General features: G+C 55.6%; 1 protein-coding gene across 1 annotated transcript; it reads right to left on the bottom strand.

Moving 5' to 3' along the window:
- Positions 1–749: 749 nt before the first annotated feature.
- LOC140108418 (very long-chain specific acyl-CoA dehydrogenase, mitochondrial-like) lies at positions 750–24,209 on the bottom strand. Its single transcript, XM_072131727.1, has 20 exons — positions 24,083–24,209; positions 21,592–21,634; positions 21,444–21,515; positions 15,890–15,962; positions 15,744–15,808; positions 13,711–13,845; positions 13,474–13,618; positions 12,893–13,022; positions 11,680–11,802; positions 11,394–11,592; positions 10,284–10,388; positions 10,115–10,201; positions 9,933–9,995; positions 8,278–8,379; positions 8,094–8,191; positions 7,942–8,014; positions 1,772–1,844; positions 1,614–1,686; positions 1,167–1,242; positions 750–1,091 (listed from the first exon to the last, which is right to left on the bottom strand). Exons 1-20 carry the CDS (start codon positions 24,142–24,144, stop codon positions 951–953), a joined length of 1,938 nt encoding a protein of 645 aa, XP_071987828.1. The 5' UTR covers positions 24,145–24,209; the 3' UTR covers positions 750–950.
- Positions 24,210–25,993: the final 1,784 nt, after the last annotated feature.

Genomic DNA, 25,993 nt, shown 5'->3' with positions numbered 1-25,993 from the left:
AGGATAGCGATTCATTCACTATCGATCCTCTACAGTGGGAGAGCCAGGAGAGCGATTCATTCACTATCAATTCTTTACAGCAGGAGAGCTAAGAGAGCAATTCATTCACTATTGATCCTCTACAGCGCAGGAGCCAGGAGAGAGATTCATTCACTATCGATTCTCTAGAGCACAGGAGCCAGGAGAGCGATTCATTCACTATCGATTCTCGATTTCAACTCCTGGAACGCCTGGTCTATTCTCTATAACCCGCTGCAGTCTCTCTATGACCCGCCGTCTCACTAGGACACCCTCCTTGACCCCCTACAATCTGGTTTCCGCTCTTTGTTCTCCACTGAAAGGGCTCAGTCCTAGGTCCTCTTCTATTCTCCCTCTATACTGCCCCCATTTAACAAACCATCAGCAGATTTGGTTTCCAGTATCATCTCTATGCTGATGACCCCCAGCTATATACTTCTGCACTTAACATCACCCCTGGCCTTACTCCAGAACACTAGTGACCGTCTCTCTACTGTCTCTAACATCAACCCTGCCGAACTCCAGAACACTAGTGACTGTCTCTCTACTGTCTCTAACATCACCCCTGCCGAACTCCAGAACACTAGTGACTGTCTCTCTACTGTCTCTAACATCACCCCTGCCGAACTCCAGAACACTAGTGACTGTCTCTCTACTGTCTCTAACATCAAGTCCTCTCGACAAATCTGGATCCTCAGTAACGGAGGACGAGATATATTATGACACGGGGCCACAGCTTGTATACATTGTATTACTGGCACATCGGTGAAAGGCAGGATCATACGCTGTATGAGAATACAATCACACTCGGGTCTCTCCATTGTGCTGTGGATCAGGGCGTCCATCTTTCATCCATTATTTGTCCCATTTAGGGGCTACATCTTCCGGTCACTTCAGTAGTGACGACCCGTCACAGCCAAGTCTCATTGAGCCTAGAAGCCCAGCGGATGGGAGGCCACCACTCCGCCATTCTCCACCAGGGCAGCAGAGGCAGAGCGCAGGTTCCTGAACAACGCGGCTCCGCTTCCTCCGCTCCGCAGACTCCTCAGTCTGTCATGTACGCGAGTGGATGCCTGAAACACAGAGATAAAGTGTCTGAATCCTCAAGGCCTTCTCTGGATAATACGCGTTATGCAGTGGTCTCTTACCTCTGCGCACCAGATGTCACACAGGACCTTCTCATGGGCCGCAGTGGGGAGTCCCTGGGACAGAGAACTGGAAGACCTTCAAAACAGTGCAGGAGGCAAATGAGGTTCCAGTCATGCATGAGTTGTCCTTATATTAACCCTTCCTCAGCCAACTAGTTAGCCTTAGAATTAAACAGGCTAGTATGTATGATACAGGGGAGCTAAGGTCACCTGCGCACGCATGCACTTTGCAAACAGTGGAACATAATCCCTTGTTCATGGCTCGTCTGTCATCAGCTGCTGTGCACTGTCACCCCATAATGTCACTAGAAGATGACTACCATCGCCACCAAGACAGGCAGGAATAGGACCTGCTCTATAGGTTGTGGTGTGGGCAGTTGTCTCACCCTTCTCGTGGTACATGCAATGACCGTGGGGCTCATCAGAGGTGATTGTGCTTTCCATTACCTGGAGAGTACCACCACCATGGCGTAGAGGTCGATGGCGCAGTCAGCCACTCTCTGCAGGACGTACTGCTCATCTGGAAGAAGAGGAGCACAACTAGTGACCAGCACCACAGCGTGCACACCCTGGCATGGCACTGCGTACCACTGCATACCACTTACCCACAATCCTCTTGCCATACTTGATTAGCAGCTCCTCTACAGCACTGCCAAAATCTTCAATTGCACCGACTGCCTGAAATAGACGCAAGGCAAATCGTGAAGACATCAAGGCAAAACACCGGTACTTAGGCACCGAGGGGAGCTCAGGCACCGCGCAGACAAAAAGAGGGGGGAGCTCAGGCACCGCGCAGACAAAAAGAGGGGAGCGCTCAGGCACCGCGCAGACAAAAGCGGGGGAAGCTCAGGCACCTCGCAGACAAAAAGAGGGGGGAGCTCAGGCACCGCGCAGACAAAAAGAGGGGGGAGCTCAGGCACCGCGCAGACAAAAAGAGGGGGGAGCTCAGGCACCGCGCAGACAAAAAGAGGGGGGAGCTCAGGCACCTCGCAGACAAAAAGAGGGGGGAGCTCAGGCACCGCGCAGACAAAAAGAGGGGAGCTCAGGCACCGCGCAGACAAAAAGAGGGGGGAGCTCAGGCACCGCGCAGACAAAAAGAGGGGGGAGCTCAGGCACAGCGCAGACAAAAAGAGGGGGGAGTTCAGGCACAGCGCAGACAAAAAGAGGGGAGCCCAGGCACAGCGCAGACAAAAAGAGGGGGGAGCTCAGGCACCTCGCAGACAAAAAGAGGGGGGAGCTCAGGCACCTCGCAGACAAAAAGAGGGGGGAGCTCAGGCACCGCGCAGACAAAAAGAGGGGGGAGCTCAGGCACCGCGCAGACAAAAAGCGGGGGGAGCTCAGGCACCGCGCAGACAAAAAGAGGGGGGAGCTCAGGCACCGCGCAGACAAAAAGAGGGGGGAGCTCAGGCACCGCGCAGACAAAAAGAGGGGGGAGCTCAGGCACAGCGCAGACAAAAAGAGGGGGGAGCTCAGGCACCTCGCAGACAAAAAGAGGGGGGAGCTCAGGCACAGCGCAGACAAAAAGAGGGGGGAGCTCAGGCACCGCGCAGACAAAAAGAGGGGGGAGCTCAGGCACCGCGCAGACAAAAAGAGGGGGGAGCTCAGGCACCTCGCAGACAAAAAGAGGGGGGAGCTCAGGCACCGCGCAGACAAAAAGAGGGGGGAGCTCAGGCACCGCGCAGACAAAAAGAGGGGAGCTCAGGCACCGCGCAGACAAAAAGAGGGGGGAGCTCAGGCACCTCGCAGACAAAAAGAGGGGGGAGCTCAGGCACCGCGCAGACAAAAAGAGGGGAGCCCAGGCACCTCGCAGACAAAAAGAGGGGAGCCCAGGCACCGCGCAGACAAAAAGAGGGGAGCTCAGGCACCGCGCAGACAAAAAGAGGGGAGCTCAGGCACAGCGCAGACAAAAAGAGGGGAGCTCAGGCACAGCGCAGACAAAAAGAGGGGAGCTCAGGCACCGTGCAGACAAAAAGAGGGGAGCTCAGGCACAGCGCAGAAAAAAAGAGGGGGGAGCTCAGGCACCGCGCAGACAAAAAGAGGGGAGCCCAGGCACCTCGCAGACAAAAAGAGGGGGGAGCACAGGCACAGCGCAGACAAAAAGAGGGGAGCTCAGGCACAGCGCAGACAAAAAGAGGGGGGAGCTCAGGCACCGCGCAGACAAAAAGAGGGGAGCTCAGGCACCTCGCAGACAAAAAGAGGGGAGCTCAGGCACCGCGCAGACAAAAAGAGGGGGGAGCTCAGGCACCGCGCAGACAAAAAGAGGGGGGAGCTCAGGCACCTCGCAGACAAAAAGAGGGGGGAGCTCAGGCACCGCGCAGACAAAAAGAGGGGGGAGCTCAGGCACCGCGCAGACAAAAAGAGGGGGGAGCTCAGGCACCGCGCAGACAAAAAGAGGGGAGCTCAGGCACCGCGCAGACAAAAAGAGGGGGGAGCTCAGGCACCTCGCAGACAAAAAGAGGGGGGAGCTCAGGCACCGCGCAGACAAAAAGAGGGGGGAGCTCAGGCACCGCGCAGACAAAAAGAGGGGAGCCCAGGCACCTCGCAGACAAAAAGAGGGGAGCCCAGGCACCGCGCAGACAAAAAGAGGGGAGCCCAGGCACCTCGCAGACAAAAAGAGGGGAGCTCAGGCACAGCGCAGACAAAAAGAGGGGAGCTCAGGCACAGCGCAGACAAAAAGAGGGGAGCTCAGGCACCGTGCAGACAAAAAGAGGGGAGCTCAGGCACAGCGCAGAAAAAAAGAGGGGGGAGCTCAGGCACCGCGCAGACAAAAAGAGGGGAGCCCAGGCACCTCGCAGACAAAAAGAGGGGGGAGCACAGGCACAGCGCAGACAAAAAGAGGGGAGCTCAGGCACAGCGCAGACAAAAAGAGGGGGGAGCTCAGGCACCGCGCAGACAAAAAGAGGGGAGCTCAGGCACCTCGCAGACAAAAAGAGGGGAGCTCAGGCACCGCGCAGACAAAAAGAGGGGGGAGCTCAGGCACCGCGCAGACAAAAAGAGGGGGGAGCTCAGGCACCTCGCAGACAAAAAGAGGGGGGAGCTCAGGCACCTCGCAGACAAAAAGAGGGGGGAGCTCAGGCACCTCGCAGACAAAAAGAGGGGGGAGCTCAGGCACCTCGCAGACAAAAGCGGGGGGAGCTCAGGCACCTCGCAGACAAAAGCGGGGGAAGCTCAGGCACCTCGCAGACAAAAGCGGGGGAAGCTCAGGCACCTCGCAGACAAAAGAGGGGGGAGCTCAGGCACCGCGCAGACAAAAAGAGGGGGGAGCTCAGGCACCGCGCAGACAAAAAGAGGGAGGGGAGCTCAGGCACCTCGCAGACAAAAAGAGGGGAGCCCAGGCACCTCGCAGACAAAAAGAGGTGGGAGCTCAGGCACCGCGCAGACAAAAAGAGGGGAGATCAGGCACCTCGCAGACAAAAAGAGGGGAGCCCAGGCACCTCGCAGACAAAAAGAGGGGAGCCCAGGCACCGCGCAGACAAAAAGAGGGGGAAGCTCAAGCACCGCGCAGACAAAAAGAGGGGGGAGCTCAGGCACCGCGCAGACAAAAAGAGGGGGGAGCTCAGGAACCTCGCAGACAAAAAGAGGGGAGCCCAGGCACCTCGCAGACAAAATCCAGGGTCTTTTAAATACATTTCCAACATGCCTCCAGCTTTCCGTCACAGACCTATCTCATCCAAATTTTGCAACCACTCTAATCTATAACCTATCCATCTGACCCTCTCTGCACTACATCCCCCACCCTCTTTCTCGAACATTATGGAACACATGACCCATGACCTCTACATTTCTTGGCAACTGTCTTTTTTGGGCCTGAAGGAAACATGGCTAACTCCTTCAGACACTGCCTCCCCTGCTGCACTTTGTTATGGTGGCCTCTGCTTTACTCACACTCCCTGGCCATGCAATATACCTGGTGCATCCTCCTGTCTGACAACTGCTCCTTCAGCCCAATCCCGTCTGTACCCTCTCTCACCTTTCCCTCTTATGACCTCCATTCCATCCGTATCTATACTCCCTATATCCTCCGATTGGCTGCCATCCACTGACCCCCTGGCCGTGCTACGGCTTAACAATACCCCTTAATATCTGGCCTTTTCACTTTCCTCATAGATATCGCTCATTCTGATAAAACTCCTCTCGCTTACCACCGCCTTTGGCCTTTCACAATGGTCCTCCACAGACACTCACAAAAGGGACCTACCTGTCTAACACTACTCTCCTCATATCCGACCACGACTTACTCACTTCCATCCACCCTCCATATAGATTGTGTCCTCACCTCGTGTCTCCATCTCCCCTCCATATAGATTGTGTCCTCACCTCGTGTCTCCATCTCCCCTCCATATAGATTGTGTCCTCACCTCGTGTCTCCATCTCCCCTCCATATAGATTGTGTCCTCACCTCGTGTCTCCATCTCCCCTCCATATAGATTGTGTCCTCACCTCGTGTCTCCATCTCCCCTCCATATAGATTGTGTCCTCACCTCGTGTCTCCATCTACCCTCCATATAGATTGTGTCCTCACCTCGTGTCTCCATCTCCCCTCCATATAGATTGTGTCCTCACCTCGTGTCTCCATCTCCCCTCCATATAGATTGTGTCCTCACCTCGTGTCTCCATCTCCCCTCCATATAGATTGTGTCCTCACCTCGTGTCTCCATCTACCCTCCATATAGATTGTGTCCGCACCTCGTGTCTCCGTCTACCCTCCATATAGATTGTGTCCTCACCTCGTGTCTCCGTCTACCCTCCATATAGATTGTAACCTCACCTCGTGTCTCCATCTACCCTCCATATAGATTGTGTCCTCACCTCGTGTCTCCATCTCCCCTCCATATAGATTGTGTCCTCACCTCGTGTCTCCATCTACCCTCCATATAGATTGTGTCCTCACCTCGTGTCTCCATCTACCCCCCTCCATATAGATTGTGTCCTCACCTCGTGTCTCCATCTCCCCTCCATATAGATTGTGTCCTCACCTCGTGTCTCCATCTACCCTCCATATAGATTGTGTCCTCACCTCGTGTCTCCATCTCCCCTCCATATAGATTGTGTCCTCACCTCGTGTCTCCATCTCCCCTCCATATAGATTGTGTCCTCACCTCGTGTCTCCATCTACCCTCCATATAGATTGTGTCCTCACCTCGTGTCTCCATCTACCCCCCTCCATATAGATTGTGTACTCACCTCTTGTCTCCATCTACCCTCCATATAGATTGTGTCCTCACCTCGTGTCTCCATCTCCCCTCCATATAGATTGTGTCCTCACCTCGTGTCTCCATCTACCCTCCTCCATATAGATTGTGTCCTCACCTCGTGTCTCCATCTCCCCTCCATATAGATTGTGTCCACACCTCGTGTCTCCATCTACCCCCCTCCATATAGATTGTGTCCTCACCTCGTGTCTCCATCTACCCTCCATATAGATTGTGTCCTTACCTCGTGTCTCCATCTCCCCTCCATATAGATTGTGTCCTCACCTCGTGTCTCCATCTACCCTCCATATAGATTGTAACCTCACCTCGTGTCTCCATCTCCCCTCCATATAGATTGTGTCCTCACCTCGTGTCTCCATCTACCCTCCATATAGATTGTAACCTCACCTCGTGTCTCCATCTCCCCTCCATATAGATTGTGTCCTCACCTCGTGTCTCCATCTACCCTCCATATAGATTGTGTCCTCACCTCGTGTCTCCATCTACCCTCCATATAGATTGTGTCCTCACCTCGTGTCTCCATCTACCCTCCATATAGATTGTGTCCTCACCTCGTGTCTCCATCTACAATCCATATAGATTGTGTCCTCACCTCGTGTATCCATCTACCCTCCATATAGATTGTGTCCTCACCTCGTGTCTCCATCTACCCTCCATATAGATTGTGTCCTCACCTCGTGTCTCCATCTACCCACCTCCATATAGATTGTGTCCTCACCTGGTGTCTCCATCTACCCTCCATATAGATTGTGTCCTCACCTCGTGTCTCCATCTCCCCTCCATATAGATTGTGTCCTCACCTCGTGTCTCCATCTACCCTCCATATAGATTGTGTCCTCACCTCGTGTCTCCATCTGCCCTCCAAATAGATTGTGTCCTCACCTCGTGTCTCCATCTACCCTCCATATAGATTGTGTCCTCACCTCGTGTCTCCATCTACCCTCCATATAGATTGTGTCCTCACCTCGTGTCTCCATCTACCCTCCATATAGATTGTGACCTCACCTCGTGTCTCCATCTACCCTCCATATAGATTGTGTCCTCACCCCGTGTCTCCATCTCCCCTCCATATAGATTGTGTCCTCACCTTGTGTCTCCATCTGCCCTCCATATAGATTGTGTCCTCACCTCCTCTCTCCATCTACCCTCCATATAGATTGTGTCCTCACCTCGTGTCTCCATCTCCCCTCCATATAGATTGTGTCCTCACCTCGTGTCTCCATCTCCCCTCCATATAGATTGTGACCTCACCTCCTCTCTCCATCTCCCCTCCATATAGATTGTGTCCTCACCTCGTGTCTCCATCACCCCTCCATATAGATTGTGTCCTCACCTCGTGTCTCCATCTACCCTCCATATAGATTGTGTCCTCACGTCCTGTCTCCATCTACCCCCCTCCATATAGATTGTGTCCTCACCTCGTGTCTCCATCTACCCCCCTCCATATAGATTGTGTCCTCACCTCGTGTCTCCATGTTACTGGAGTATTACTGCTGCTCTATAAATATATAATAATATAACAGCAGAGCTCAGGCTCCTCGCAGACATCGGCTCCTACTCACCAGGTCTGCGCTCTTCTCTACCTCAGGGTGGACCTGTCCTTTTAGGGTGAGTCCTGTGCCCAATCCTGCCCTCCTGAAAAACAGAGGAAGAGAAGAAGACGAGGGCTAGGACCTGGTAACGACCCCCCGTGTGTCTCATAGTCTGCACTCACCTCCTCGCCCTCTTCACACCCTCCCTCAGCAGTAGTGGGGTGTTACTCAGCGGGTTACTCAGTGCTTTCTGCAGAGATTTCAGCTCCTTGCCAGCGTTCTAGGGAAGATACAGGAGCGTCACTGGTGGCAGTGCCCAGAGCAGGGAAAGTAAGAGTTGTATCATGCACTGTACATCCGTGGTACCTGCAGTCCATACAGGGCCACGAACAGTCTCAGAATATCATTGGCGCCTTCAAAGATCCTAAAAATGCGCAAGTCTCGAAGAACGCGTTCCACTCCTGTGTCCTGGGGAGAGAGGACAAAACCTGGGTCACCACCAAGGAGAACATGTAACGTCACCTACCACACAGCGTTATACCAGGGGTCGTGCAGCCACTGGTCACGTGACACCTGTATACCGGGGACCGCGCAGCCACTGGTCACGTGACACCTGTATACCGGGGACCGTGCAGCCCCTGGTCACGTGACACCTGTATACCGGGGACCGCGCAGCCACTGGTCACGTGACACCTGTATACTGGGGACCGTGCAGCCCCTTGTCACGTGACACCTGTATACCGGGGACCGTGCAGCCCCTGGTCACGTGACACCTGTATACTGGGGACCGCGCAGCCACTGGTCACGTGACACCTGTATACCGGGGACCGCGCAGCCCCTTGTCACGTGACACCTGTATACCGGGGACCGTGCAGCCCCTGGTCACGTGACACCTGTATACCGGGGACCGTGCAGCCCCTGGTCACGTGACACCTGTATACCGGGGACCGTGCAGCCCCTGGTCACGTGACACCTGTATACCGGGGACCGTGCAGCCACTGGTCATGTGACACCTGTATACCGGGGACCGTGCAGCCACTGGTCACGTGACACCTGTATACACGGATGGTGCAGCCCCTGGTCACGTGACACCTGTATACCGGGGACCGTGCAGCCACTGGTCACGTGACACCTGTATACCGGGGACCGTGCAGCCACTGGTCATGTGACACCTGTATACCGGGGACCGTGCAGCCACTGGTCACGTGACACCTCTATACACGGATGGTGCAGCCCCTGGTCACGTGACACCTGTATACCGGGGACCGTGCAGCCACTGGTCATGTGACACCTGTATACCGGGGACCGTGCAGCCACTGGTCACGTGACACCTGTATACACGGATGGTGCAGCCCCTGGTCACGTGACACCTGTATACACGGATGGTGCAGCCCCTGGTCACGTGACACCTGTATACCGGGGACCGTGCAGCCACTGGTCATGTGACACCTTTATACCGGGGACCGTGCAGCCACTGGTCACGTGACACCTGTATACACGGATGGTGCAGCCCCTGGTCACGTGACACCTGTATACACGGATGGTGCAGCCCCTGGTCACGTGACACCTGTATACCGGGGACCGTGCAGCCACTGGTCATGTGACACCTGTATACCGGGGACCGTGCAGCCACTGGTCACGTGACACCTGTATACACGGATGGTGCAGCCCCTGGTCACGTGACACCTGTATACACGGATGGTGCAGCCCCTGGTCACGTGACACCTGTATACCGGGGACCGTGCAGCCACTGGTCACGTGACACCTGTATACACGGATGGTGCAGCCCCTGGTCACGTGACACCTGTATACACGGATGGTGCAGCCCCTGGTCACGTGACACCTGTATACACGGATGGTGCAGCCCCTGGTCACGTGACACCTGTATGCACGGATGGTGCAGCCCCTGGTCACGTGACACCTGTATACCGGGGACCGTGCAGCCACTGGTCACGTGACACCTGTATACCGGGGACCGTGCAGCCACTGGTCACGTGACACCTGTATACACGGATCGTTACCTTCATGAAGCCGTTTCCTCCCAGTATCTGGATACATTCGTCGGCCACCGTCCAGGCTGCCTCCTGCAGGACAAACGCTCCACATCAGGGTCATAGTTGTGGACATCCAGTCACTGGCCATCGCCAGGACCACTAGTGGCATCAGTAACGTGGCAGCCACATATCCTCAGCCACAAACTCACCGAGCCAAACACCTTGCTGATGGCGGCTTCTACCTGGAAGTCCTTGGCTCCGGAGTCCATGTTTGAACTGATCATGTACGCCATGGACTAGATGAAAGGAGGTGGAGTCAGTCACATGATGCCGCAGTGCCCCGCCCCACCCCACCCACCCAGCCACGCCCCTCATTACCTCCGTCACATACTGCAGCACAGCCATACGGCCCAGCTTCTCCTGGATGACGCCAAAGTTATGGAGTTTGTTTCCAAACTGGGAGCGATTTGTGGCATGTTCCACCTGATAGGGAGAGTGACTGCAGTGTAAAGTAGGATACAGTCACCTAAACCCCCCCATCACAGGCCCACCGACCCAATCTAGCCCCCCCCCCTCCCCATCACAGGCCCACCGACCCAATCTAGCCCCCCCCCTCCCCATCACAGGCCCACCGACCCAATCTAGCCCCCCCCCTCCCCATCACAGGCCCACCGACCCAATCTAGCCCCCCCCTCTACATCACAGGCCCACCGACCCAATCTAGCCCCCCCCCTCCCCATCACAGGCCCACCGACCCAATCTAGCCCCCCCCCTCCCCATCACAGGCCCACCGACCCAATCTAGCCCCCCCCTCCCCATCACAGGCCCACCGACCCAATCTAGCCCCCCCCTCCCCATCACAGGCCCACCGACCCAATCTAGCCCCCCCCCTCCCCATCACAGGCCCACCGACCCAATCTAGCCCCCCCCTCCCCATCACAGGCCCACCGACCCAATCTAGCCCCCCCCCTCCCCATCACAGGCCCACCGACCCAATCTAGCCCCCCCCCTCCCCATCACAGGCCCACCGACCCAATCTAGCCCCCCCCCCCTCCCCATCACAGGCCCACCGACCCAATCTAGCCCCCCCCTCCCCATCACAGGCCCACCGACCCAATCTAGCCCCCCCCCTCCCCATCACAGGCCCAGCGACCCAATCTAGCCCCCCCCCTCCCCATCACAGGCCCAGCGACCCAATCTAGCCCCCCCCCTCCCCATCACAGGCCCACCGACCCAATCTAGCCCCCCCCTCCCCATCACAGGCCCACCGACCCAATCTAGCCCCCCCCTCCCCATCACAGGCCCACCGACCCAATCTAGCCCCCCCCCTCCCCATCACAGGCCCAGCGACCCAATCTAGCCCCCCCTCCCCATCACAGGCCCACCGACCCAATCTAGCCCCCCCCTCCCCATCACAGGCCCACCGACCCAATCTAGCCCCCCCCTCCCCATCACAGGCCCATCCATTATTACCCCCCCGGCACTTACAGCTTTCTGGAGGAGTCCCTTCATGGTGCCGGACATGGCGGCGGCCATCCCGAAGCGGCCGTTGTTGAGGATGTTCATGGCCACCTTGAAGCCGTTCCCTTCACCCCCCAGCACATTCTCTGCCGGGACCCGGACCTCATCGAAGTAGACAGGAGCCGTGTTACTGGCCCGTATGCCCAGCTTCTTATCAGGGGCCCCGCTGCAGAGACAGACAGAGCATGGACATAGGGGACATGGTACTGCCCCCCCCCCTCCCCCATAGGTGACAGGGGCACCCTACACTTACCTGCTCACCCCCTCACCTCTCTCCACGATGAAGGCCGTGATCTTATCCTTCAGCTCCCCGCTGCTGGGGTCCGCCACTTGTGTTCTTGCAAAGACGGTAAATAAATCGGCAATTCCCCCGTTACTAGAAGAGAAATGTTACAGAGGCAGGGGGGCGGAACATCGGGGGGCGGAACATCGGGGGGCGGAACATCGGGGGGCGGAACATCGGGGGGCGGAACATCGGGGGGCGGAACATCGGGGGGCAGAACATCGGGGGGCAGAATATCGGGGAGCAGGGGGGCGGAACATCGGGGAGCAGGGGGGCGGAACATCGGGGAGCAGGGGGGCGGAACATCGGGGAGCAGGGGGGCGGAACATCGGGGAGCAGGGGGGCGGAACATCGGGGAGCAGGGGGGCGGAACATCGGGGAGCAGGGGGGCGGAACATCGGGGAGCAGGGGGGCGGAACATCGGGGAGCAGGGGGGCGGAACATCGGGGAGCAGGGGGGCGGAACATCGGGGAGCAGGGGGGCGGAACATCGGGGAGCAGGGGGGCGGAACATCGGGGAGCAGGGGGGCGGAACATCGGGGAGCAGGGGGGCGGAACATCGGGGAGCAGGGGGGCGGAACATCGGGGAGCAGGGGGGCGGAACATCGGGGAGCAGGGGGGGCGGAACATCGGGGAGCAGGGGGGGCGGAACATCGGGGAGCAGGGGGGCGGAACATCGGGGAGCAGGGGGGCGGAACATCGGGGAGCAGGGGGGCGGAACATCGGGGGGGCAGAACAGGAACATCGGGGGGGGGGGCAGAACAGGAACATCGGGGGGCAGGGGGCGGAACATCGGGGGGCAGGAAGGGGAGCCAGCGATAGCAGGGGCAGAACATCGGGGGGCAGAACATCGGGGGGCAGGAAGGGGAGCCAGCGATAGCAGGGGCAGAACATTGGGGGGCAGGCGGCAATGGAGGAGGGCAGAACATTGGGGAGCAGGGGCAGAACATCGGAGGGGGGGCAGATCATCGGGGGGAGCAGGGGCAGAACATCGGGGGGGGGGGCAGGGGCAGAACATCGGAGAGCAGGGGGCAGAACATCGGGGGGGGGGGCAGGGGCAGAACATCGGGGGGGGGGGCAGGGGCAGAACATCGGGGGGCAGAACATCGGGGGGCAGGGGCAGAACATTGGGGGGCAGGGGGCAATGGTGGGGGGGTAGGGGGCAGCCAGGGCAGACTCCTCACCTGATCCAGAGCTTGCCCCCAGAGAGGGTGAAGTACTTCCCGCAGGGGCTCTTCTTGGCTGTAGACCTGATGGAGGCCGCATCAGACCCACTGGTCGGCTCAGTGAGACAGTACGCAGCAATAATCTCACCTGGATCAGGAGGAAGAAGAACAGAGGTGGCTCCAATCATCAGCATCACCTGGTCCTCCTGCTCCCCCCCCCCATGGTCCTCCAGTCCCCCCCCACGGTCCTCCCGCTCCGCCGCCCCCCACGGTCCTCCCGCTCCGCCGCCCCCCACGGTCCTCCCGCTCCACAACCCCCCCCACCCCCCACGGTCCTCCCGCTCCACAACCCCCCCCCACCCCCCACGGTCCTCCCGCTCCACCCCCCCCCCACGGTCCTCCCGCTCCACCCCCCCCCCACGGTCCTCCCGCTCCACCCCCCCCCCACGGTCCTCCCGCTCCGCCGCCCCCCACGGTCCTCCCGCTCCGCCCCCCCATGGTCCTCCAGCCCCCACCCCATGGTCCCCCCCATGGTCCTCCAGCCCCCCCCCCCACCAATGGTCCTCCGGCCCCCCCCACCCATGGACCTCCAGTCTCACCTGAGGCCAAGCGCGGCAGATACTTCTTCTTCTGCTCCTCATTACCGTACAGAAGGATCCCTTTAAAGCCAATGGACTGATGAGCACCTAAGGTGATGCCCACCCCAAGGTCGTGCTGCCCTACGATCTCCACCAACCGGGCATACTGGGAGACACAACACATCATCAGCACCTGGAGATCTGTCAGGGGCAAAGGTCAGCTCCTCCCACCCCCAACATCTGACACTACAGCAGTACCTGTGTGTTATTCAGCCCGAGCCCACCGAGCTCCGCCGGGACCTGGAGACCAAACGCTCCGAGCTCCTTGAGTGCAGACATGGACCGGTCATCCACCCTCTGGAGGTCGTCATTCAGGGCGGGGTCATTCACCTCCTGGAGGAGAAGACAAGACAAGACGTCTTGTATGGACCGGTCCACAGAGTATTCTGCAAGAACATCTGCTGAGGTACCGACCTCCGTGACCACCCTGCCCAACTCACTGGCCATGGCAACATCTATGCCGGCAAATGTCCTCTGGCACATCTACCCCCCCCACCTCTCCCATTCCCCCGCCCCCGGCCTCCCCTGCCTCTCCCATTCCTCCGCCCCCGGCCTCCCCTGCCTCTCCCATTCCCCCGCCCCCGGCCTCCCGCCTCTTCCATTACCTCCCCTTCCTCTCCCGTCTGTCCCATGGTCTCCCACCTCTCCCATCCCCGCCCACGGACTGCCGCCTCTCCTGCCTCCGCCTCCTCCTCTCCCGCGGCCTCCCGCCTCCGCCTCCTCCTCTCCCGCGGCCTCCCGCCTCCGCCTCCTCCTCTCCCGCGGCCTCCCGCCTCCGCCTCCTCCTCTCCCGCGGCCTCCCGCCTCCGCCTCCTCCTCTCCCGCGGCCTCCCGCCTCCGCCTCCTCCTCTCCCGCGGCCTCCCGCCTCCTCCTCTCCCGCGGCCTCCCGCCTCCTCCTCTCCCGCGGCCTCCCGCCTCCTCCTCTCCCGCGGCCTCCCGCCTCCCGCCTCCGCCTCCTCCTCTCCCGCGGCCTCCCGCCTCCGCCTCCTCCTCTCCCGCGGCCTCCCGCCTCCGCCTCCTCCTCTCCCGCGGCCTCCCGCCTCCGCCTCCTCCTCTCCCGCGGCCTCCCGCCTCCGCCTCCTCCTCTCCCGCGGCCTCCCGCCTCCGCCTCCTCCTCTCCCGCGGCCTCCCGCCTCCGCCTCCTCCTCTCCCGCGGCCTCCCGCCTCCGCCTCCTCCTCTCCCGCGGCCTCCCGCCTCCGCCTCCTCCTCTCCCGCGGCCTCCCGCCTCCGCCTCTCCCGCGGCCTCCCGCCTCCGCCTCCTCCTCTCCCGCGGCCTCCCGCCTCCGCCTCCTCCTCTCCCGCGGCCTCCCGCCTCCGCCTCCTCCTCTCCCGCGGCCTCCCGCCTCCGCCTCCTCCTCTCCCGCGGCCTCCCGCCTCCTCCTCCTCCTCTCCCGCGGCCTCCCGCCTCCGCCTCCTCCTCTCCCGCGGCCTCCCGCCTCCTCCTCTCCCGCGGCCTCCCGCCTCCGCCTCCTCCTCTCCCGCGGCCTCCCGCCTCCTCCTCTCCCGCGGCCTCCCGCCTCCGCCTCTCCCGCGGCCTCCCGCCTCCGCCTCCGCCTCTCCCGCGGCCTCCCGCCTCCGCCTCCTCCTCTCCCGCGGCCTCCCGCCTCCGCCTCCTCCTCTCCCGCGGCCTCCCGCCTCCGCCTCCTCCTCTCCCGCGGCCTCCCGCCTCCGCCTCCTCCTCTCCCGCGGCCTCCCGCCTCCTCCTCTCCCGCGGCCTCCCGCCTCCGCCTCCTCCTCTCCCGCGGCCTCCCGCCTCCTCCTCTCCCGCGGCCTCCCGCCTCCTCCTCTCCCGCGGCCTCCCGCCTCCTCCTCTCCCGCGGCCTCCCGCCTCTGCCTCCTCCTCTCCCGCCTCTTCCTCCTCCTCTCCCGCGGCCTCCCGCCTCTTCCTCCTCCTCTCCCGCGGCCTCCCGCCTCTTCCTCCTCCTCTCCCGCGGCCTCCCGCCTCTTCCTCCTCCTCTCCCGCGGCCTCCCGCCTCTTCCTCCTCTCCCGCGGCCTCCCGCCTCTTCCTCCTCTCCCGCGGCCTCCCGCCTCTTCCTCCTCTCCCGCGGCCTCCCGCCTCTTCCTCCTCTCCCGCGGCCTCCCGCCTCTTCCTCCTCTCCCGCGGCCTCCCGCCTCTCTAATCTCTTCCTCTCAATTCTCTTCTAATTCTCTCCCTATACTCTAGGAGTTTGTTTTAAAAATATAATAAAAATCCCTATTTTTTTTTAAAAATGATGGATTTCACTCACCTGAAAGAATCGGGAGACGGGACCGACCAACTCACTGAGGAACTGAGCCTGGTCCTCACTCAGCACTGTATGGAGAGACAATAGAGATGTCATCTGTGTGAAGAGGGTAAGGTGGACCACACCTGCACAGTCCTCCCAGGTCTCACCTGATGGATACGGGAAGACTTGTTGTGTGTGAATGAGACCGGAGAACATCCCCACAGCAAAGGACAGAGACTCCTGGTGAGGAAGGAAGAACCGCATGAGCAGTACAAGACACAGGCAGGTACCTGCCCCCTACACCTGACAGGACCTTATACTACAAGACACAGGCAGGTACCTGCCCTCTACACCTGACAGGACCTTATACTACAAGACACAGGCAGGTACCTGCCCCCTACACCTGACAGGACCTTATACTACAAGACACAGGCAGGTACCTGCCCCCTACACCTGACAGGACCTTATACTACAAGACACAGGCAGGTACCTGCCCCCTACACCTGACAGGACCTTATACTACAAGACACAGGCAGGTACCTGCCTCCTACACCTGACAGGACCTTATACTACAAGACACGGGCAGGTACCTGCCCCCTACACCTGACAGGACCTTATACTACAAGACACAGGCAGGTACCTGCCCCCTACACCTGACAGGACCTTATACTACAAGACACAGGCAGGTACCTGCCCCCTACACCTGACAGGACCTTATACTACAAGACACAGGCAGGTACCTGCCCCCTACACCTGACAGGACCTTATACTACAAGACACAGGCAGGTACCTGCCCCCTACACCTGACAGGACCTTATACTACAAGACACAGGCAGGTACCTGCCCCCTACACCTGACAGGACCTTATACTACAAGACACGGGCAGGTACCTGCCCCCTAAACCTGACAGGACCTTATACTACAAGACACGGGCAGGTACCTGCCCCCTACACCTGACAGGACCTTATACTACAAGACACAGGCAGGTACCTGCCCCCTACACCTGACAGGACCTTATACTACAAGACACAGGCAGGTACCTGCCTCATACACGTGACAGGACCTTATACTACAAGACACAGGCAGGTACCTGCCCCCTACACCTGACAGGACCTTATACTACAAGACACAGGCAGGTACCTGCCCCCTACACCTGACAGGACCTTATACTACAAGACACAGGCAGGTACCTGCCCCCTACACCTGACAGGACCCTATACTACAAGACACAGGCAGGTACCTGCCCCCTACACCTGACAGGACCTTATACTACAAGACACAGGCAGGTACCTGCCCCCTACACCTGACAGGACCTTATACTACAAGACACAGGCAGGTACCTGCCCTCTACACCTGACAGGACCTTATACTACAAGACACAGGCAGGTACCTGCCCCCTACACCTGACAGGACCTTATACTACAAGACACGGGCAGGTACCTGCCTCCTACACCTGACAGGACCTTATACTACAAGACACGGGCAGGTACCTGCCCCCTAAACCTGACAGGACCTTATACTACAAGACACAGGCAGGCACCTGCCCCCTAAACCTGACAGGACCTTATACTACAAGACACAGGCAGGCACCTGCCCCCTACACCTGACAGGACCTTATACTACAAGACACGGGCAGGTACCTGCCCCCTAAACCTGACAGGACCTTATACTACAAGACACGGGCAGGTACCTGCCCCCTACACCTGACAGGACCTTATACTACAAGACACAGGCAGGTACCTACCCCCTACACCTGACAGGACCTTATACTACAAGACCCAGGCAGGTACCTGCCCCCTACACCTGACAGGACCTTATACTACAAGACCCAGGCAGGTACCTGCCCCCTACACCTGACAGGACCTTATACTACAAGACCCAGGCAGGTACCTGCCCCCTACACCTGACAGGACCTTGTACTACAAGACACAGGCAGGTACCTGCCCTCTACACCTGACAGGACCTTATACTACAAGACACAGGCAGGTACCTGCCCTCTACACCTGACAGGACCTTATACTACAAGACCCAGGCAGGTACCTGCCCCCTACACCTGACAGGACCTTATACTACAAGACACAGGCAGGTACCTACCTCCTACACCTGACAGGACCTTATACTACAAGACACAGGCAGGTACCTGCCCCCTACACCTGACAGGACCTTATACTACAAGACACAGGCAGGTACCTGCCCCCTACACCTGACAGGACCTTATACTACAAGACACAGGCAGGTACCTGCCTCATACACGTGACAGGACCTTATACTACAAGACACAGGCAGGTACCTGCCCCTACACCTGACAGGACCTTATACTACAAGACACAGGCAGGTACCTGCCCCCTACACCTGACAGGACCTTATACTACAAGACACAGGCAGGTACCTGCCCCCTACACCTGACAGGACCTTATACTACAAGACACAGGCAGGTACCTGCCCCCTACACCTGACAGGACCTTATACTACAAGACACAGGCAGGTACCTGCCCCCTACACCTGACAGGACCTTATACTACAAGACACAGGCAGGTACCTGCCCCCTACACCTGACAGGACCTTATACTACAAGACACAGGCAGGTACCTGCCCCCTACACCTGACAGGACCTTATACTACAAGACACAGGCAGGTACCTGCCCCCTACACCTGACAGGACCTTATACTACAAGACACAGGCAGGTACCTGCCCCCTACACCTGACAGGACCTTATACTACAAGACACAGGCAGGTACCTGCCCCCTACACCTGACAGGACCTTATACTACAAGACACAGGCAGGTACCTGCCCCCTACACCTGACAGGACCTTATACTACAAGACACAGGCAGGTACCTGCCCCCTACACCTGACAGGACCTTATACTACAAGACACAGGCAGGTACCTGCCCCCTACACCTGACAGGACCTTATACTACAAGACACAGGCAGGTACCTGCCCCCTACACCTGACAGGACCTTATACTACAAGACCCAGGCAGGTACCTGCCCCCTACACCTGACAGGACCTTATACTACAAGACCCAGGCAGGTACCTGCCCCCTACACCTGACAGGACCTTATACTACAAGACACAGGCAGGTACCTGCCCCCTACACCTGACAGGACCTTATACTACAAGACACAGGCAGGTACCTGCCCCCTACACCTGACAGGACCTTATACTACAAGACCCAGGCAGGTACCTGCCCCCTACACCTGACAGGACCTTATACTACAAGACCCAGGCAGGTACCTGCCCCCTACACCTGACAGGACCTTATACTACAAGACCCAGGCAGGTACCTGCCCCCTACACCTGACAGGACCTTATACTACAAGACACAGGCAGGTACCTGCCCCCTACACCTGACAGGACCTTATACTACAAGACCCAGGCAGGTACCTGCCCCCTACACCTGACAGGACCTTATACTACAAGACCCAGGCAGGTACCTACCTCCTACACCTGACAGGACCTTATACTACAAGACCCAGGCAGGTACCTGCCCCCTACACCTGACAGGACCTTATACTACAAGACACAGGCAGGTACCTGCCCCCTACACCTGACAGGACCTTATACTACAAGACCCAGGCAGGTACCTACCTCCTACACCTGACAGGACCTTATACTACAAGACCCAGGCAGGTACCTGCCCCCTACACCTGACAGGACCTTATACTACAAGACACAGGCAGGTACCTGCCCCCTACACCTGACAGGACCTTATACTACAAGACACAGGCAGGTACCTACCTCCTACACCTGACAGGACCTTATACTACAAGACACAGGCAGGTACCTGCCCCCTACACCTGACAGGACCTTATACTACAAGACCCAGGCAGGTACCTACCTCCTACACCTGACAGGACCTTATACTACAAGACACAGGCAGGTACCTGCCCCCTACACCTGACAGGACCTTATACTACAAGACACAGGCAGGTACCTGCCCCCTACACCTGACAGGACCTTATACTACAAGACACAGGCAGGTACCTGCCCCCTACACCTGACAGGACCTTATACTACAAGACACAGGCAGGTACCTGCCCCCTACACCTGACAGGACCTTATACTACAAGACACAGGCAGGTACCTGCCCCTTCACCTGACAGGACCTTATACTACAAGACACAGGCAGGCACCTGCCCCCTACACCTGACAGGACCTTATACTACAAGACACGGGCAGGTACCTGCCCCCTAAACCTGACAGGACCTTATACTACAAGACACGGGCAGGTACCTGCCCCCTACACCTGACAGGACCTTATACTACAAGACACAGGCAGGTACCTACCCCCTACACCTGACAGGACCTTATACTACAAGACACGGGCAGGTACCTGCCCCTTCACCTGACAGGACCTTATACTACAAGACACAGGCAGGTACCTGCCCCCTACACCTGACAGGACCTTATACTACAAGACCCAGGCAGGTACCTACCTCCTACACCTGACAGGACCTTATACTACAAGACCCAGGCAGGTACCTGCCCCCTACACCTGACAGGACCTTATACTACAAGACACAGGCAGGTACCTGCCCCCTACACCTGACAGGACCTTATACTACAAGACACAGGCAGGTACCTACCTCCTACACCTGACAGGACCTTATACTACAAGACACAGGCAGGTACCTGCCCCCTACACCTGACAGGACCTTATACTACAAGACCCAGGCAGGTACCTACCTCCTACACCTGACAGGACCTTATACTACAAGACACAGGCAGGTACCTGCCCCCTACACCTGACAGGACCTTATACTACAAGACACAGGCAGGTACCTGCCCCCTACACCTGACAGGACCTTATACTACAAGACACAGGCAGGTACCTGCCCCCTACACCTGACAGGACCTTATACTACAAGACACAGGCAGGTACCTGCCCCCTACACCTGACAGGACCTTATACTACAAGACACAGGCAGGTACCTACCTCCTACACCTGACAGGACCTTATACTACAAGACACAGGCAGGTACCTGCCCCCTACACCTGACAGGACCTTATACTACAAGACCCAGGCAGGTACCTACCTCCTACACCTGACAGGACCTTATACTACAAGACACAGGCAGGTACCTGCCCCCTACACCTGACAGGACCTTATACTACAAGACCCAGGCAGGTACCTGCCCCCTACACCTGACAGGACCTTATACTACAAGACACAGGCAGGTACCTGCCCCCTACACCTGACAGGACCTTATACTACAAGACACAGGCAGGTACCTACCTCCTACACCTGACAGGACCTTATACTACAAGACACAGGCAGGTACCTGCCCCCTACACCTGACAGGACCTTATACTACAAGACCCAGGCAGGTACCTACCTCCTACACCTGACAGGACCTTATACTACAAGACACAGGCAGGTACCTGCCCCCTACACCTGACAGGACCTTATACTACAAGACACAGGCAGGTACCTGCCCCCTACACCTGACAGGACCTTATACTACAAGACACAGGCAGGTACCTACCCCCTACACCTGACAGGACCTTATACTACAAGACACGGGCAGGTACCTGCCCCCTACACCTGACAGGACCTTATACTACAAGACACAGGCAGGTACCTGCCCCCTACACCTGACAGGACCTTATACTACAAGACACAGGCAGGTACCTGCCCCCTACACCTGACAGGACCTTATACTACAAGACACAGGCAGGTACCTGCCCCCTACACCTGACATGGTGAAGAACCTACCGCTGAGATCTTCTGGGCCTCGTGGACCGGCTCCGAGGCCGCGGCAGAGACGCCATCTTTCTCCAGGACGGTCTGAAGAACGGAGCAGATACACATGATAACCCTGAAGAGAGGAAGCCGCTGCAGACACCTACCTGACCGCACTTACCTCAGAGGACTGCGCGTACCCGCGGACACATCCTGATGGACCCCTGAAAGAAAGAAGGCACTTACACACTTCACATACATTACCCCATACAGGGCCGTGCAAAAGTATTCACCCCCACAACATCACATCACCACCAGCGCCCCTGCTATTGCTGGAGTCCTTATGTCTACACAGGGGGGACTGTGAGATACATATATATATATGATGTCTGTATGTCCTGTATATACATATATATATATGATGTCTGTATGTCCTGTATATACATATATATATGATGTCTGTATGTCCTGTATATACATATATATATGATGTCTGTCCGTCCTGTATATACATATATATGATGTCTGTATGTCCTGTATATACATATATATATATGATGTCTGTCCGTCCTGTATATACATATATATGATGTCTGTATGTCCTGTATATACATATATATATGATGTCTGTCCGTCCTGTATATACATATATATATATATTTACATATATATGATGTCTGTCCGTCCTGTATATACATGATGTCTGTCCGTACTGTATATACATATATATGATGTCTGTCCGTCCTGTATATACATATATATATATATATGATGTCTGTCCATCCTGTATATACATATATATATATATGATGTCTGTCCGTCCTGTATATACATATATATATATATGTCTGTCCGTCCTGTATATACATATATATATATATATGTCTGTCCGTCCTGTATATACATATATATATGTCTGTCCGTCCTGTATATACATATATATATATGTCTGTCCGTCCTGTATATACATATATATATATGTCTGTCCGTCCTGTATATACATATATATATATATATATATATATATATATATATGATGTCTGTCCGTCCTGTATATACATATATATATATGATGTCTGTCCGTCCTGTATATACATATATATATGATGTCTGTCCGTCCTGTATATACATATATCTATATGATGTCTGTCCGTCCTGTATATACATATATATATATGATGTCTGTCCGTCCTGTATATACATATATATATATGTCTGTCCGTCCTGTATATACATATATATATATGTCTGTCCGTCCTGTATATACTTATATATATATGTCTGTCCGTCCTGTATATACTTATATATATATATATATATGATGTCTGTCCGTCCTGTATATACATATATATATATATATATGATGTCTGTCCGTCCTGTATATACATATATATATGATGTCTGTCCGTCCTGTATATACATATATATATGATGTCTGTCCGTCCTGTATATACATATATATATATATCTATATGATGTCTGTCCGTCCTGTATATACATATATATGATGTCTGTCCGTCCTGTATATACATATATATGATGTCTGTCCGTCCTGTATATACATATATATATATATCTATATGATGTCTGTCCGTCCTGTATATACATATATATGATGTCTGTCCGTCCTGTATATACATATATATATGATGTCTGTCCGTCCTGTATATACATATATATATGATGTCTGTCCGTCCTGTATATACATATATATATATGTCTGTCCGTCCTGTTTATACATATATATGATGTCTGTCCGTCCTGTATATACATATATATGATGTCTGTCCGTCCTGTATATACATATATATATGATGTCTGTCCGTCCTGTTTATACATATATATGATGTCTGTCCGTCCTGTATATACATATATATATGATGTCTGTCCGTCCTGTATATACATATATATGATGTCTGTCCGTCCTGTATATACATATATATATGATGTCTGTCCGTCCTGTTTATACATATATATGATGTCTGTCCGTCCTGTATATACATATATATGATGTCTGTCCGTCCTGTATATACATATATATGTCTGTATGTCTTGTATATATGTGTATGTCCTGTATATATAGTCTGTATATATGATGTCTGTCTGTCCTGTATATATAATGTTTGTCTGTCCTGTATATACACATATATAATGTCTGTCTGTCCTGTATATACATATATATGATGTCTGTATGTCTTGTATATATGTGTATGTCCTGTATATATAGTCTGTATATATGATGTCTGTCTGTCCTGTATATACACATATATAATGTCTGTCTGTCCTGTATATACATATATATGATGTCTGTATGTCTTGTATATATGTGTATGTCCTGTATATATAGTCTGTATGTCCTGTATATACATATATATGATGTCTGTATGTCCTGTATATACATATATATGATGTCTGTATGTCCTGTATATACATATATTTGATGTCTGTATGTCCTGTATAGTATAGATACTCACTGTACCACACAAATTATGTAATTACGTCATCATAACAATGACCTTACACAGTGACATTTCCCCCCTGTAAGTGGATAATGGAAGCGCCCAGTGTGTAATTAACAGAGGTCGGACTGAACCACGAAGAAACCAGATAGGTGACAAGGGCTGTACCACCGTCCGGTAGCAGGGGATAAGTAATGCAAGGAAAGAACTCACCCCCGGGAGAGACAACGGAGGAAAGTGCGAGACACAGAGCGCGGGAGCACGGCGGCCATCATGTCACCTCAGGCAGGACAGCGCGCGTCACGTGACCCGGCCCGGCGCGGGGCATTGTGGGAGAGGCATGTCAGGTATCACAGCGCCCCCTATATATATAATATATACACATGTATATATATACTGTACACCTCCTCTATATATACTGTACACCTCCTCTATATATACTGTACACCTCCTCTATATATACACTGTACACCTCCTCTATATATACTGTACACCTCCTCTATATATACTGTACATCTCCTCTATACATACCTCCCAACTTTTGTGGAGGAGAAAGAGGGACAAAATGGCGGCGCGCGAAGCGCGCCGCGGCGATTTTTTTACCCACAGAAGCCACACCCTAGCCACGCCCCCTAACCACACCCCCTGGCCACGCCACTGCTCATACCTTCAACGCATCCACTGGCACCAATGTATATTTATGTATATAATTGGGGGGCATATTCCACTCCCCCTAGACAACGAGCATGCCCTCCTAGACAACGAGCATGCCCTCCTAGACAACGAGCATGTCCTCCCCTAGACAACGAGCATGCCCCCCCCAGACAACGAGCATGTCCTCCCCTAGACAACGAGCATGTCCCCCCCTAGACAACGAGCATGTCCCCCCCAGACAACGGGCATGTCCGCCCCCAGACAACGAGCATGCCCCCCCCTAGACAACGAGCATGTCCCCCCCAGACAACGAGCATGTCCCGCCCAGACAACGGGCATGTCCGCCCCCAGACAACGAGCATGCCCCCCCCTAGACAACGAGCATGTCCCCCCCAGACAACGAGCATGCCCCCCCTAGACAACGAGCATGCCCCCCCTAGACAACAAGCATGCCCCCCCTAGACAACGAGCATGTCCCCTAGACAACGAGCATGCCCCCCCCTAGACAACGAGCATGTACCCCCCCCTAGACAACGAGCATGTACCCCCACCTAGACAACGAGAATGTACCCCCACCTAGACAACGACCATGTCCCCCCCTAGACAACGAGCATGTCCCCCCCCCTAGACAACGAGCATGTCCCCCACCTAGACAACGAGCCTGTCCCCCCCTGTGGCTGCGTGCCCTTTTTTGTGTGTTTGTGTTATTTTTGTCTTCCAGGACCGTGCATGCTGTGGACTGCTTCGGATTCGAAGGATTACATCGATGACCGACAGTTCTAACAAATAAAATGGTCAACGAGGGTGTGTCTGCGTTTTTTGTTCAATAAAATTTTCTGAAAACGGTGTGTTTTTCCCCCCCATTTTTTTGTAAAAATGGGGGAAACAGCCTGGGAGCCCCCTTTAAAGGGGGGACCCCACGCATATTTTTGTCAAAAATTTGAAGAAAAAACGGCATGGGGTGCCCCTATTTTTCAAATCAGCCAGATACAAAAAAGCAGCAGCAGCCTGCCATTACTGAGCTGGGATAGGCCACTGTTAGGGGGCTATTCCAGCGCAACAATACCAGCCTGCAGCCGCCCCACTACCTGACCATCTATAGACGGTCAGGTACTGGTTTGTACCCGGCTCTTCCCGGCACCCCTGGTGGCGGTGGGTACCGGGGTAATGGTATGGGCGTTAGTGTGAATTTGCCAAAAAAATTAAGGCAAACACTAAGGCCAGCCCTTAGTAATGAGCACCGTCATCTAGCCGGCACCACTACTACGGCAAACTATGAAGAGTGTCGCAAAAAAATAAAAAAAAATTTTATTGAACAAAAGACGCAGACACACCCTCGTTGACCATTTTATTTGTTAGAAATGTCGGTCATAGACGTAATCCTTCGAATCCGAAGCAGTCCACAGCAGGCACGGTCCTGGAAGACAAAAATAACACAAACACACAAAAAAGGGCACGCAGCCACAGGGG

This window comes from Engystomops pustulosus, unplaced genomic scaffold, assembly GCF_040894005.1.
Source record: "Engystomops pustulosus unplaced genomic scaffold, aEngPut4.maternal MAT_SCAFFOLD_128, whole genome shotgun sequence".
NCBI classification, from domain to species: Eukaryota; Metazoa; Chordata; class Amphibia; order Anura; family Leptodactylidae; genus Engystomops; species Engystomops pustulosus.
This window is presented reverse-complemented; position numbering and strand designations above follow the sequence as displayed.

Bases quoted from the DNA above. Each gene is read 5' to 3' on its own strand.
- LOC140108418 (XM_072131727.1), bottom strand. From the start codon at position 24,144: ATGATGGCCGCCGTGCTCCCGCGCTCTGTGTCTCGCACTTTCCTCCGT. The intron at 13,023-13,473 runs GTGAGACTGGAG...CTCCTGATCCAG, and splicing joins TCTGCCGCGCTTGGCCTCAG to GTGAGATTATTGCTGCGTAC. The intron at 10,389-11,393 runs GTAAGTGCCGGG...TCTCCCTATCAG, and splicing joins AGGGACTCCTCCAGAAAGCT to GTGGAACATGCCACAAATCG.